Genomic DNA, 16,032 nt, shown 5'->3' on the forward strand with positions numbered 1-16,032 from the left:
TTGGGCAAGGTGGTGTAAAGAGCAGATTTTGGCACGTGCGCCTCCCAAAGTACGCATGGGCAGCACCCCTGTAAAACTGGAACAGTCCTTTTTCCTTTGCACTATCTTCTCTGCAGCTCTACTTCATTGGGTTACTGGTAAATAGGCACACACACATCCACCAATCGCATTAAAGCCACCATCATTGAACACTGTCACTGCTGTACAACACTTGAAATGTACCGGTACACATTTACAGTACAAATAATAAAGTTCAATAAAAGTATGCACGATTTCTCCATCCACATACATCCACATAGTCACCCAGGATGTGGCACGTGCCATCCTGAAAGTACCGTATAATCCACTACCTTTTTGTGATACTTAAGGAGGGGGGTGGTAGGTGGTAAACAATATGAAACTGGGCAGGTATTCAGTCTTCCAACGTATATGTATAAAGTTGTTTTTATTTGCGTGCAAGCAATTATGTTTGTATTTTCTCTTTATATGTGTTTATTTTTACAACATTCGGGTCAATGCTTCTTGCACAGTGTGAAAGAAAACTGCATTGCCAATGGCGCTCAAATAAATGCCATATCTACGGAACCACTGCATATTTTGAGACCTCATGATCTCGTAGTGGGTTGAGAACATTCCAGCAGTCTGCATAAACTGACACATAATTCTGTTAACGCACCTTCCGACCGCTGGTTGGGGACAAATTACAGTCATGGACCCACACTGCTCTTGATGTTGTGCATGGCAAAACCACTTTGGCAGTAGGAAAAATATGCATCTCTGTGGTCAGCTACCTCTTGAGGAGACGGATTAATCGTCCACACGACATGTCACCCAAATGTACACTTCCATATTGCACCACGACACAGTCCACGTTCGTGATGGATGCTACATATCTGCAAAGGCGAACCATCCCCCGAAACTGCAGTCACCCTGACAGGCCCAGAAAGCGTCCACTCCTTCCAACCCGAAAATACCAGCAACGCCACTTTCCACGCAACACCTGTGCAGATGGTGCACAAAGGTATCACCGACAATAAGCACTGCATCTCTCCATGTCGACCAGCCTCACGACACAGTATTGTGATGAAATGGTAACGCCCCTTCCTATAAAACACGCGCTAAACTCCTAATTGCCTATTTCCCACAATTCCATTTGCACCTGCTCATAATGGGAGGATGTGCATGTGCGCTTTCCCATCTACAGTGTGGCCCACGGCGCAGTAAAGCTCTGGCAATACTTCTTCCCTTTGCACGGTCACTTTTTGCAGCACTCCACCAATTGGGTGCTGTCACATTTCACAACACGCATGCATCAATCGCATACAAAACCTCTGCATTGCACACTGTCATTTCTATATACCACTCCTTATTTACTGTTAAGCAATCTCAGTAAACGTTCTGTTTGATTGCAAAGCCCCTCCACCAGGAACTTCTGCTAAAGAAGCACTATTGCAGCATCCTCAAACATCCTAACGTGCCCCCAGCACACCTTTGGCTTTCCACACAACATTGCAACCCTTTCCACACCCACCACAACAATATACATCCAAGCAAGCGACCATGTAGGCACCTAACATTATGCACAAATGTTACGTACGTAGCAGCAGTTCTATCCATCTCCCCGAAACCATAAAACACCCATTCACGAAAATGTCAGACTTAGCAGAAGTAACAAACATAGCGCAGCCTCCACCACCCTTATGCACTAACATTCACACGCTATTGTGTCACTGCCAACGTATGCACACCACCTTCAAAACATTGGCCCTACTTCATTAAATCTTCACACAGCAGAGTAACCAACCACATAGAAGCTGCCCTTCAACAATACCCACTTCCATACTCCCATTATGTACGCACTGCACCCTGTGGCCACACTACCGAACTTCTCACTGCACCATCTCCTGCCGCACACCAAATACTGTAGCATGTTACAAATATCACCACAACCATAGAATGCACAATACACGCTTTGCAACTCACTTGTGCTGCTGTAGCACGTCAACAATGTGCTCCACACGCATTCTCCAAAGATCACCACCCAGTGCCTCATACACTGCCAAACCTGCATTGCTCCAGTGGGTCTTCTCCTTGCACACATTCCCACCACCGTAATTCAACAATACATGTCGGCATATCACCAACTACCACTATGCACATATGCACCACTAGCATCAGCACTCCTAACCAGCCTCGACACTGCAATGGACATACAAATCATTACATACAACTGTTACCATATGTATAAACATTACTATCTCCGGCACCCCTACGCCCTTTCATTCACATACTATTGTCTTACACACCTCCACTTATAAAGGATTGTTTCACTGGTAACGTAAACACATGTTTACAACAATGCCCATACTGCAAGCATTGTGCACACAGCACACTATCCAAGCACATATAAGCTGCCCTTCAACCATACCCTGAAACATACTGACAGTATACAAGCATTGCACCCAGTGCCCACACAGCGTGACTTTTCACTACAGCATCTCCAACCACAGGGCACCGCCATGGAGCTATGCAGTAACAAATTGCAACAGTTACCATAATGTACAAACAAGACACACTCTCCTGCATCCCTGTGCACTTTCAATCACATACTATGGCTGTACACACTACCATTCACAAAGTATTGTGCTACTGCCAACCTAGCCACAATATGTTTGCAACAGTGGCCTATAATGGCTTAAATGTGCTCCACACCCATTCCTTACATGTCACCACCCTCTAACTCATGCCCATTGAAAAATGCATTTTTGCCGTGCGTGTCCTCCGGGCCTGGGCTCTTGAATGCATGGCCTACGGCCTTTGGCCATGCATCCAATAGTCTTTGCCTTGAACACACTCACAGCAATGTGATGCCACCATGCATGTCTCCATATCAGCAACAGCGACAATACACATAGACACCGTTGCCACCAACACTCCTACCCAACCTGTACACCATGGCGCTACGCAGCAACAATTGGCAACAGTTAACATAATGGTCATGTGGGCAGCTACCATTTGGCACAAATGTGCCACACGTAGGTAGCAGCACTTAACCCCAACTCCCCCACACCATAAAACACCCAATCACGAACACAGGTTGCACTTACCAGAATGCACAAACATACCACATCCTCTACCCACAGCCATTCACAAAGGATTGTGTCACTAACAACATTTTCACAACATTCGGCCTACTTCAACAATTCAGCACACAGCATAGGCCTTGAACACACCTACAGCAACATAATGCCACAATGCATTTCACCATTTCACAAACTACGACCATCGACATACACACCACTGCCACCACCAGTCCTACCCAAGCTGTGCACCACCAGGTAGCTATGTAGCAACAAATTGCAACAGTTAACACAATGTGGAAAGAAAACACTCTCTCCTGCACCCCTATACACTTTCATTCACATACTATAGGCGTACCCACTCCCATTTGCAAAGTACTGTGTCACTGCCAACCTACCCACATTCAATTTGCAGCACCAACGCTACTGTAACCAATCTGCACACCCCGCACTATGCAAGCACCACCCTGTGCCGGATGCAGACTCAAACATGCCTTCCTGCGGTGTGCATGTTGCAGCCCTACGCTCCTCAGTGCATGCCCTACGGGCTTCGGCCATGCACCCAATAATGTAATCCTTCCACAGACCCACCGCACCTTCATTCACCCATGCATGCCTCCATGTGCCCAACTACCGCATTCCATCCGCAGCGCACCGCCACCCGCGCTCCCACCCAACCTATGTCATGTGCAATTCACTCCCCATCTGCAAATGACCTGCCACCACTCACCACGAAAAGAGTTCGCCGCAAACAGGTCGCGGCAGAAGCTAGGAGACTGTTACGACAGCTGCCTCCAATCACCACAGACAATACTAGCCTCCATATGTCAAATATAAACCACTTCTCACTCCCCCAGCCATTCCCTCCCTTATTGCCGCCAACACAATGCGTACGGTACATTTTCCAGACACTTCCGCCGCTGCACTGTCCTCCGATCCACCATGGCGGCTTTCCCCAAAAAGTTTGGCGCACAGGACACTTCCCTCCAGCCAACCACCGGCCGCGTCCAAACTTCTCCGACACCACGCCGTACCGTGATCCAATGACACTTCTGTCCGTGCAGTGAACAGGGAAATGGGTCCGCAGAGCAGACCCAGATATCACATTTTTCGGGACGTACATTTCAGTATTTTACGAAGAAATTACTTGTCGGATTGCCACCAAACACATAAAAGCACGCTTTCTGGCCCAAGCCCCCACTCCTGATGCAAATTTGGTGAAAATCCGTCCAGCCGTTGGGGGTGTAGCCGTGCGCAAAGTTTTTCCCCATTCAGTCAATGGAGAAAAAAATTATTTTGGGACCGCCAGCCTCCCCCCACCCCCCGTGCTATAACTATCACCCCCTCACCCAACTTGGTGAAAAAATTCAGAGCCGGCCATATACTTTTTTTGCAAAGTTTGGTGAGGATTCGTCCAGGGGGCGAAGTTATAAGCCGCCAAAAAAGTGCTCTTCCTATGAGTTTAGCAACTTAACCATAACTACACGGCCCGTGTATTATGTATATATGAAACTTTACTTTCTTACCCAAAGTATATTTTGAATTGAACATTGCATAGTGTATAATATAAAAAATAAGCATATTTGTATATAACTATAGTGTGTAAGTGTTTCCTTGACTGCAATTGTGCTCAAAGGTCTTTGCAATCTACTGCAGTCCTTCTCCCTCCTGGACTAAGCCTGCTGTTCACCCATAGCTACCAAACCTTTTGGGTGGTTCATGCCAAATCTAAGAATTGGAGGCCTGTACATCTAAGAGTGTGAACTTTAGTAACACTCCCTAGCAGTATTCGAATGGATTGTCCTCCCACGTATTCCTCATCTTAGATATCTTGTCTCCCAGCTCTGCTGCTTCAGATAAAATGTTCACCAGAGGGCGCTGTACTCGAAGCTGCAGAGTTGAAGTCCCTCATAGGGCCGCCGTCGAGCGTCTACATCATCCGCAGTATAAAGGGCTTGAGCCGCGCCCGTTAACTCAGTTCCGTTTTTCCGAGCCCTGCTTCGTGTCCCAAAATGGCGCATCAGTTTTTCTTCTAAATGTCCTTGTGATTGACTCCAACCACACCCAAGACGGGTTTTAAAAAATGTCTCAAGTGTGGTAGAAAAATGTCGATTACCGACCCTCATCGCAATTGCCTATGGTGTTTGAGCCCTGACCATCGGCTTGACGAATGTGGTTCCTGTCAGGCTATGTCCAATAAGGCTCTTAAGGAACGGAAAGGTAAGCTGGCGGTGGGGGAGGAATCTTTTAGAAGTCTTCGAAAAGACAAACAAAGAGATTCAGTATGGTCGAGTGGAAAGTCGACACAGGTCGAGGAGATCGAGGTCTAAAAGTCGCTCGAGGAAATCCTTGTCTTCGTCCAAAAAACATTGAAGAAGCAAGGTCATAGATCTTCTTCCTCCTCGTCTGAGAGAAGGGTTATTTCCTATCCTTCCAAGCACAATTCCCCTGAAAAATGGGAGGCCTTTAGGGCTTTGATGCTTAACATTTTCAAGAAAGCGGCCCAGACCCCCTCGAAAAAGCTGCGTGAAGAGCATGCCCCTGTCCACTCCAAAGGTGACAGAAGGAAATCAAAAACTAAGCACGTGAGATCCGACCAAGTCGAGGGTGTCATCGGCGGAAAGTTCTCTGACACCTCATGAAAAAAGAATGAAACCACTGGTGCATAGATCGGGGGTAACAGAGGTCAAAATGGCATCGATGTCGAATATCGAATCGACGCAGCCTTCAACGACAGTCTCGAGGCCGCCATCAAAGATGGCGACGATACCTTCTGCAACAGTGTCGAGACCTTTCTCGACTACGTCTAAGCCTCCTTCGAAAATGTCAAAGCCGGCTTCCATACCATCGACGCCTTTGTCAAGGCATTCTTTAATTCCAATGCCAAAACCGACGCCTATGTCTACACCTAGATCAATGCCACCCTCTTTACCAGATAAAATCTTCCAGCCTCAACCCAGGCAAGAGTTTTCCAAATATGTCATCTATCTTTGAGGAACAGTCTTCTGAAGAGGATGTTACTTCAGCTGGGGTTAGATTTGGAACTAAGGAGGTTCCTGAGGAACTAGTAGACCCAAATTCTAAAAGGGCTGGACTTGGACTGCCTTCAGTCAGCCAGTGGCCTAGATACTTCCCCTGTAGTAGAGTTTGAGAGAGTAGACCCTGCAGATCATGCAGACCCTCGGTATAGAAACCTAATGGGAAGAGTCATTGACTTAATGGGATGGAAAACCGCTTCCCCAAGATTCGACCAGGACGATATGACAGACATCCTTAATGAGGGACCTCAAAGGGACCCTGTCCTCCCTTTTTATAAGGCACTGCAAAAGAGGGTGATGGCAACTTGGGATTCCCCAGATTCGGTGCCTGCAGTCAATAAAAAAGTTTGTGGGGAAAGTACAGGCCATCCTCATCAGATCCCGAGTACCTATCTAAGCATCACTTGCTAGAGAGCTTGGTGGTACATGCTGCAACCTCCACTAGGCAGTCAACTTATCCTTCGATACCACCTGACTGGGATGACAAAAAAGTCAGCGCTTGGGCACGTAAAGTCTTCACTTCGAGCAGCATGGCCCTTAAATCCACAAATATAATTTACACTTTGGCAAGATTTACATACACCCTGTGGGACTGTATGACATCAGTGGCTGAACACATCCCGGAGGGTGAGGAACAGGATGGTTTCCTGCCGATAGTAAAAGATGGAAAGGAGGCTATGGAGGAATGCCTCCAGTCAGGATTGGACACTGCTGATAGTGTAAGCAGTCCATGGCATCTAGCACGGCCCTACACAGATTTGCATGGCTGAGAAAATCTGGCTTTGCACCTCATGTGCAGTTCAAATTACTCAATATGCCCTTTGACGGCTTGAGGCTGTTTGGCAGCAAGGCAGACGAGAGCTTGGAGAAGCTGCAGACCTCGAAAGCGGCAGATAAATCACTTGGTGCTGCTATAAAACAGCCTCAGCAACACTCCAACGCAGGGTCATCTTCCTGGAGGAGCCGTCCCTTTAGTTTCTACTCCTCTTTTGGAAGAGGGAGGGGACAGGACAGTCAAAGAGGCCAACAGAGAAAACCCTCTCGTGGTGGAAGAGGGAAAGGTGCTAGATCAGCCGCGGCTACTTCCTCCTCAGCCGCTTCTGCAGCTGCTGCAAAGCCACTCTGAGGTCTTAACCTACAAGACCCCGGTGGGAGGCAGAATCACTCGGTACCTGAACAAATGGCGGGGGGTTACTTCAGATGCCTGGGCGTTGGAGACAGTGATTAAAGAGAAAGGACCTAGGCTAATTAGCCTTCGGTGTGGGCTGCACACCTAAATTCCCCCAATAGGGTTAGAACATTTATTTATAGGTCCTTTCTCTTTCAGCACATAACGAGTGTCCCACACGGTGACACGGTATAATGGGCTGCACCCTTTGAAGTAAAATCTAAAAGCATACTCAACAGATACTAATCTATTCAAAATCAAAAGAAACAAGCTGTGCACCCTCTTCCATTCTTCAATTCTTGTAATTCCACTTCCGTTAGAGACAGTGACCCATTGTTACTGCCTTCCTTTTCAACAAAGACCTCAAGATCATCCACCGGGAGCCAATTCTGTCAAAATTCCTTTTGCAGGAGATTTCAACCCTGCTAGAGAAAGGTGCAATAGAACATGTACCTGTAGCGGAGAGCAACAACTCCCCGTATTTCCTCATTACCAAAAAGGACTGAGGATTGAGACCCATCTTGGACTTAAGGAATTTGAACAAATTCCTCAGGAAGGACAAGTTAAAGATGGTGACCCTTTCTCAGTTCCTTCAGGCTCTTCAGCTTCAGGACTGGCTGGTTTCGTTGGACCTTCAGGATGCTTACTTTCATGTGCCAATCCATCTCAAGTACAGAAAGTACCTGAGGTTCGTGGTTGGCAGTTCTATCAGTTTCGGGTTCTGCCATTTGAGCAGACCTCCGCCCGAGGTTTTTCACCAAGCAGATGGCGGTAGTGTCAGCGAGTCTCAGGAGAGGGGGGTTTCAAGTCTACCCTTACCTGGACGATTGGCTAATTAGGGCAAGTTCACCCGAACGAGCCCAGGAACATCTGCCCAGGACCTGCCACTTCTTACACAGACTGGGCTTCTCCCTCAATTACAAGAAGTCACAGATGATTCCAAGTCAAAGACTCCAATTCATTGGAGCAGTCCTGGATACTTCCTCAGGGAAAGCCTCGCCTCCCGAGGAGAGACCTCACCACATTCAGCAGATGGTAACAAAGTTTCAAAATGCCCAACATCTGCCGGCCTTCGATTTTCTAAGGTTGGTAGGCCTCATGGAATCCTGCATTTTTCTGGTGCCAGGGGCCAGATTGAGGGTGTGATCCCTTTAATGGTCCCAATTTCCGGGGGAGATGTAAGATCTTCTGCAAGTCCCGGCCAGAGTGGCTCAAGTTCTTCTATGGTGGACTTGCAAGGAAAATATCCTCAAGGGAGAACATTTTTGGCAACCATGGCCATAGGTAACGGTAGTGACGGACGCCTCACTCACGGGTTGGGGAGCCCACACCAACAATCTGACAATCAGCGGTCGTTGGTCTCCATCAGAGACCAAACTACACATCAACCTTTTGGAGCTGAGGGCAATCAGACTAGCGCTGAAGGCCTTTCTGCCCTCTCTATGGGGAAAGAATGTCCTGATAATAACTGACAGCACTGTGGCCATGTACTGCCTCAACAAAAGGAGGTGTAGGCTCATTACCACTGTGCAGGGAGGCAATGCAGCTCTGGTTCTGGGCAATGCAAGAAGGAATCTCTGTCGGCAGTTCACCTAGCCGGAGAGCAGAACACGGCGGCGGACACTCTGAGCAGGCAGAGCACAGTCTCTCATGAGTGGGAACTAGCTCAGGAAGTCCTTCAAAAGATCTTCACCCTTTGGGAAACCCCTCAAGTGGATCTGTTCGCGACCAGTGTCAACAGGAAATGTGAACTGTACTGCTCAAGGGAATTTCCCCCAAGAGGAGCTCTATGGGACGCGTTCATGGTGGACCGGGTATTTCCACTCGTATACGCGTTTTCTCCAGTCCCTGTGATTCCTCATGTATTCAGGAGGTTGAGAAAGTTCAGGAAAACCATGATCCTAATTGTCCCGGATTGGGCCAGGAGGATGTGGTACTCGGACCTTCTGGACATGTCCATCTGCCCTCCAATACGTCTTCCACAAAGAGAGGATCTTCTCTCGCAAGAGGAAGGTCGGGTTCTCCATCCAGAGGTCAAGACACTCAGCCTTCACGCATAGTTTCTGAGAGGCTGAGATATAAGGATTGGGACCTCCCGGATGACGTAATGGAGATTTTGCTTTCGGCTAGGAGGCCAGCAACAAAATCCCTGTATCGGTGTTTGAACAAGTTCAGTATCTGGTGCAGGGATAAGAATGTGGACCCATTCTTATGTAATACTCCAACAGTACTGTCTTTTCTTTTACCTTAGCCAATTTGGGGCTCCAAGTTGGCACTATTAAAGGATACTTAGCAGCGCTATCTATCTTCAAGCGCTCCTCGGAAGAGGTTTCTTATTTTAAAATACCTTTAGTTACCCAGTTTCTAAAAGGACTGACAAATGTGTACCCTTTGAACGCCTTTTCTGGTTCCCACCTGGGATTTAAATTGTTTTAAAATTTCTAATGTGTGCCCCTTTTGAGCCTTTACATTCTTGCCTATTAAGGCTTCTCACTTTGAAAACAATTTTGCTAGTGGCAGGGTGAGCGAGTTGCAGGTGCTCTCTTGTAAGCCTCCTCACTCCATTTTCCATAGGGACAAGGTAATTCTAAAGGTCAAACCATCCTTCTTAACTAAAATAGTCTCCGATTTCCATACAGGATTACCCTACCTTCTTTTTACCCTCCTCCACATGCAAGTAAAGAGGAGAGATTGCACAGACCGGACCCAAAAAGGGCTCTCGGTTTCTATATTTCTAGACTGGCAAATTTCTGACAATGTGACCAACTATTTGTTGGATATACAGGACACGTGTTAGGCCTTGGAGTGTCTAAGCAAATTCTATCCAGATGGATCGTTTTAGCAATCTCGGAATGCTACATGGGCTAAGGGCTCATTCAACCAGGGTTATGGCAACTTCTACAGCTCTTCAGAGGGGCGTTCCGGTGCAGGATATTTGTGCCGCGGCCACCTGGTCATCAATGCAAACTTTAGTGAAGCATTACTGCTTGGACTCTACATCATATCAAGGAGGCTTATTTGCAAAAGCCGTCCTTCATTCAGTCCATGATTGAAATTTCTGGTACTCCCTCCTCCAAATTATTACTTCTTTGGGAGCCTATCGAAAATGAGGAATACGTGGGAGGACGCAATCCATTCGAAGAACAAGTTACTTACCTATTATAACATTCTTTCGACTGGATGTTCCTCCCACGTATTCCTCATCGACACTCCTAGCCTACCCCTCCGTACAGTTTACGCCAGGTGCACTTGAACTTCCTTAAGAGCCAAGGGACTATGAAAGCCAGATCAACTGATGCGACCATTAACACCGTAAAAACAGAACTGCGGTAACGGGCGCGGCTCCAGCCCTTTATGCTGTGGATGACGTCCACTCTCGACGGCGGCCCTCGAGGGACTTCAACTCTGTGGCTTTGAGCACAGCGCCTTCTGGTGAAATTCTTTTTCCGAAGCAGCAGAGCTGGGAGACGAGATATCTAAGATCTGAAAGGAGGAATACGTGGGAGTACCATCCAGTCGAAAGAACGTTACAGTTGGTAAATAACTTGTTCTTCTGTACCTGTGAACCATCCCACTCCACCTACTTTGAGTTAGGCCTGGGCTGCTCTCAAGTCTACCACTTGGAGAGCCTGGTGAGCTTGAGGAAATCGCTTATAATGTTAACTGAGTTAGGAATATATGCTGGAAGATCCTGACCACATGGCCTGAAGAAAAATGTGCCTAACATTTATACTTGCTGATATCACAATTACCTGGCAAGAGCATTGCTGGAGCTTAAATATCAAGCTCCATCACACTCGCACTCAAGCCAGTGGCTAGGCAAGTGCCCTTGTGTGTCAGTGCTGCCATATCCTAGATAATGGGTTCACCCTTCTGGTTAAACGTTCCCCAGTGCTGCTGCCACAAACCACATGGACCTGAACTATTCCTTAACACCTTTACTTTCACATTTACTTTGCCCACTTTCCCATAAACACTGCAACTCATTCTCTTTGCTTGCAGGGACAAACGCATCCAGGCCCCCCAAATGCCAGTGGACTACTTCACATGGCATTATTTTACACCCCCCCCCCCCCCAATCCCCCAAGCTAGGGAAAGAAGCCAATTCTCCTGAAAGCCGCCAGAAAGCCTTGGTTGTCCGAAGTACCAGGCCTACCAAGAGTAGAAGGGCATTTGGCCTGGCTGATATTGCGCTTGGTGCAGCCTGACCTGTGACGTTTAAGAACATCTTGTTAAATTACTGCTGGCCGTTTCCCCCGTTCCATTGTGTCTGTGACTCAAGGCAACCTCTTGTTAAATTAATGCTGGATGTAAGGGTAGGAATACTCCGTGATTCGGAATCCAGCCTTCCATCTTCTTGACTATGCTCTAGTTAAGGAACAATCGTGGGTGAAGCCAGTATGTTTGTGGGGAGGATAATAGACAGGCAGGTGGATTGTAAACTGATCTTTTGGCGTCACTATGCATTATGGAAACATTGGCATAGTTTCTTGCTTAGTCCACTAATTAGTACTTCTGCCACACTTGAGTGAAAGCTGTAGTATAGACATTACCACAGAAGGTGAGAACATTAGACTACAAATGTTCTGCTTATCTGCCGACTACAAGATGTGAGGCCACAAGGTTGTTTGTTTTATTTTTGTATATTGGCTAGAGGGATCAGGGGTGGTGGATGTTTTATTTTGGTTGTATTATCCAGTTCAGTTAAGACCCAGTGACGATAACCCTCCAATAATTTACCTGTACTATAAATGTGTAAAGCTGTCAGTTGTTTAGAATAAACTTCACTTCAGTTGTGTAAAGGATTACAACGTGTGACATGTATTGAACAGCCACAAAGCAATCTGTACCAATTGTGTTCAGGGCCTGTGTGGTTTCCAAACTCTCTTTGCAAATTCAGCTTTATCTGCAAGATCACTGAATGGAGTTTCTGACCATTTGACAGACTCTTTTCTCCTCCAGGTGGTTACAGAGAGGTTGAAATTAAAAGCTGACCGCGAGAACCTACAAAAGAAAATCGTTTTTTTGCAGAAGGAGGTGGATCACATACGTAAAAAGATGGGTATGAATACGAGTCTGTTTCCAAAGCAGACATCTGCACTAAATTTCATCCTAAAACGAATAAATATATTGGGTTTAGTTTCAACACACGCCGCCATTGACATCACAGCAGCAGGGTAATTCATTTCATTTTTGTCCCTGTAATCATTTAAACCTATACAAAGGCCCCTAAGTACCCCGCCTGCGTGAAATGACCACATGGGTGCCCTTGGATGGGTTGGTTCTAACGATTGCAGCCGGGTCAGCAGAGGAAATAGTTTATCATGCAAGCTTTAAAAACTAGAAAGATCCCCTGACCGCCAATATGTTGGTCTGTAGATTTATTTCGGAGTGGAGTCCTCCATTTAGGAGAGCTGCCCATTTTCAGGAAATATTATAGAACATTAAGCAATCCATTTCTCAGTAGAAAAGAAATTCCTTTTTGTGAGTAATTCACTTCATTGTGTGCCGTAGGTTTGTTGGCTTACAAATTGGCCTGTATGTTGTTTAGGCCATGTTTCTGCAGTGCCAGCATAGTGTGCCATGCTTTCTTGGCCCAGAGGGCCTGCCTCCTAAAATTAGTGTAAATCTAGTTTTTCACCCTATAGATCCTATCCCCGTAGTTCCCATTTGACATTTCTTTTCCCATCGAAAGAATCTGGAGCCCACCTTGGTAATATGTATGTTCCTTTCCAAAACTCTAGCGTAGCTGCATTACTACCACAACCTATACTAGGCTATTAAAATCTTCCCGTCTGTGGCTCATGCTTGGATATATTACCCATCAGTTGATTTGGAACCTATGGAAATCTGACCCTTTTATACGTAATGATGCAAGCACAAACTGTATTAGACGTTTTATTTAACCCATGCTTTGTTCTTCTGTCTTTTTTTTTTATTATTGTTGCAGGGGAGCTGCATCACGTGAAGCATCCACCTAGAGAAGGTCATAAGGATTCTGCCGTGGAAGAGCGTAAACGGGCTCATGACTATCTTGTGGATCAGCTCACCATATTGAAGAAAGAGGACACTTTGGCCTCTGAGAAACAGTCTGAGCTAGATACGGTAGCAGAAATCCTAGGGATTGATATTGGCAAAACACGGAAGCAAACTGAGAGAAAACGAGAGCGGTCCAGAAGCCAAGAAAAGTCCAGTAGACGAGAGCGGTCCAGAAGTCGAGAAAAGTCTAGCAAACGAGAGCGATCCCGAAGCCAAGAAAAAAACAGCATAGCTGTGAAATCCAGGAAAATGGAAAAACCGAAATCCCAAACAAAACGCAGTAAACATGAGCGGTCCATAAGCAGAGACGCATCCCTTTCCCCTATCATGGTAAAATCAGATATGTGGTTTATATCTCTGCCTTGTTGACAAGTAAATTTGCTCATACACGTTTTAAAACAATGTGTACTAGGGTGCATTTCCCACAATGGTGGTCCTGCACAAATGATGTATTGTTTTGTGAAATGCTAATCCCTGGATGAGCCCAATGGTCTATTCACAGACACATTCCACCTCGTCGGAGGACCTGTGGACATCTGTGGGACATAAACCGTAAAGACAAAATGCCAACCCCCATAGTTTTTGCTATGTCTTTTTTTTGGCAGTTCGATCTCTTGTGTCGATTGCGTGGCAGTCCAGGCATCCCTTTTGTTCCACTACTTGGCTCCTCTGGCCGAGGACATGGGGGGGGGGGAATCCAGTATCTGCTCACCCATCTGGCTGTAGCTGGTAGGGGTTATGGGACAGAAACATCTTTGCAATGGTGAGGAGTAGGCTGTACAGCTGGGTTTGGTTGGTCCAAGGCTGCTTCTCTAACATCCCCTGCGCCCCCTTCCCCCCACCCCACCACTTGGATAATCACAGGAATATTGTCCATTCATTGATTTCCTTTGTGTTTTCTGTGTGTCGCTGTGACTCTGAAATGGCATGCTTGCAGAACCGCATGCAAGATGATCCTTCAGTGATGAATCTGAACTAAGAAAGGGGAAATGCGTAATCCTGAAAATGCCATTTAATGGCAATGCCCCTTAGGTTTAACTGTCGATTAACATCAACATTTTCTGGCCTTCATCTGTGACTTCACTGCCTTAAAGGGCTTATCTACAAATGAGGCTGGAGTTTTGCTAAACTTGTTTTGTTGCTGGAAGTAGAAACTTGAGGCCAGCAACATTGACTAATAAGTTACTTGTGGTCTGGCAAAGTAAGCAAGTTGCTGTAGCTTTCCCGCATTCATTTTTAACTTGGTGAATGGATGACTTTCAGAATCCAACCCGCAGCTTTTGCTTATTCGTGGTCTGATTGGTTGTTCCCACTTTCCTTGGAGTTGAGAGCAGTCTTGCGCTTGCCCTTATGAGTTATTCGGATTGAGCGAGGAGTCAGTCCCGTGTTTGCCCTTTGCATTCATTGCATTTCACTCTGGGATCTGTCCTGTGATGCAGATCCTGACACATTCTAAACACATCTTTGCTCTTTTCTTCAATTTAGGACTCCTGCCCCAGTCCAAAAAGTTATGAAGGCAAAACCTCCAAGCCCACAAAGCCGCTGTCAGACTCTGCCGTGCAGTCAGCAGGACTTTACGAATATTACGATGCTGGAAACCACTGGTGCAGGGAATGCAACACCTTTTGTGGCACACTGCTTGATTTTTTCTCACACATGCACCACAAGAAGCACCAACAGGTATGTATGTGTGCCCCTTAAACTTAGTTTGTTTTTAACAATATAGGGTAACCTTAATGATCCTTTAGGCAGGGGAGAAATCTCATTTTGAGCCCTCTCCCTTTTGCTTTTTGTAAGGCAGGTTCTTTAAGTTTTTGGAGGAAAGGTGTCAATTGAGTGTAACCTAGTGTGGAAGCAAAACTATTGGTGTGTGGCTAGGGGTGAATTGCAAATGCATAGGAATAGACCGCCGCCTTAGTGATTCCATTATTCCATCCTTTTGTATATTTCTGGCAATCAGAGTTTCTGTAACTGGGTTAATCTGTGTGTGCCTTAGTTACATTTGGTTGCCTTGGCTATCAGTTAACTGCAAAGAGTGCTACATGTCCACACTTCCCAAGTGTCTTTTTGTTTGACGTATGTTATGTGCCTAGTACTTCAGGGATTTCACATGGAATGGTGTGAATTTGTATTGCTGTACTTGAGTCCTGACCTGAGTTTGAGGCTGTACTTGACATATAACAGCTGAAACTTGTTGGATTTGCCATGGCTCGTATGCAGTGGCATGTATAGTGTCTCGTTACATATGAAAGCCTACCTTTTATAAAGCTGTGCCTGTTTTGGAAAAAGGTATGCATTTCAAGTTGTCAGAGACTGGCTGGTGCTATAAGACTTGCATCCTGGACCGTTTTAAGTTGAGTAGCTTAAATGGCATAATGGTTACATAAACTATTCATAGGTCCTTGAGCAAGACCCTTTGTATGTTTTTTTAGGCAAAGGATTATCTAGTAGAGAAAAGTAAACAATAACCAGAAGAAAAGGACTGATGACAGAGGGTGTTCAAAGTTGCAGGGTCGCTTGCATTTTATAAGTAAAAGCCTGTTTCTTTCCTTAATAAAATAATAAATATATCTGATTATGCCTAGCAGTACGTAAAATGGAGGGCTCCTCTCTGAAGAATCGAAAGAGCAGTAGACCTGCACCTGCTCTGTTCTAACGTTTGTTTTTCGTTTTCCACCGCTGCATCCCTTTGTAGAAGTGTGTATAT

The 16,032-nt window shown here is 46.1% G+C and overlaps 1 protein-coding gene across 3 annotated transcripts in view; it reads left to right on the forward strand.

The window, feature by feature from the left end:
- The window catches only part of LOC138468309 (zinc finger protein 318-like), a 295,350-nt gene that overhangs the window by 266,444 nt on the left and 12,874 nt on the right, over nt 1-16,032 (forward strand). For all 3 annotated transcript variants that reach the window (XR_011268240.1, XM_069608803.1, XM_069608804.1), the window contains exons 5-7: nt 12,249-12,348; nt 13,237-13,655; nt 14,811-15,005. Coding sequence is in view for 2 of the 3 variants with exons in the window: in XM_069608803.1 (XP_069464904.1) it covers nt 12,249-12,348; nt 13,237-13,655; nt 14,811-15,005 (714 nt within the window). In the remaining variant the exon portion in view is untranslated. The remainder of the gene's footprint in view (nt 1-12,248; nt 12,349-13,236; nt 13,656-14,810; nt 15,006-16,032) is intronic.

Source organism: Ambystoma mexicanum, chromosome 4q, assembly GCF_040938575.1.
Source record: "Ambystoma mexicanum isolate Mex_15411 chromosome 4q, UKY_AmexF1_1, whole genome shotgun sequence".
In the NCBI taxonomy this organism is placed as follows: domain Eukaryota; kingdom Metazoa; phylum Chordata; class Amphibia; order Caudata; family Ambystomatidae; genus Ambystoma; species Ambystoma mexicanum.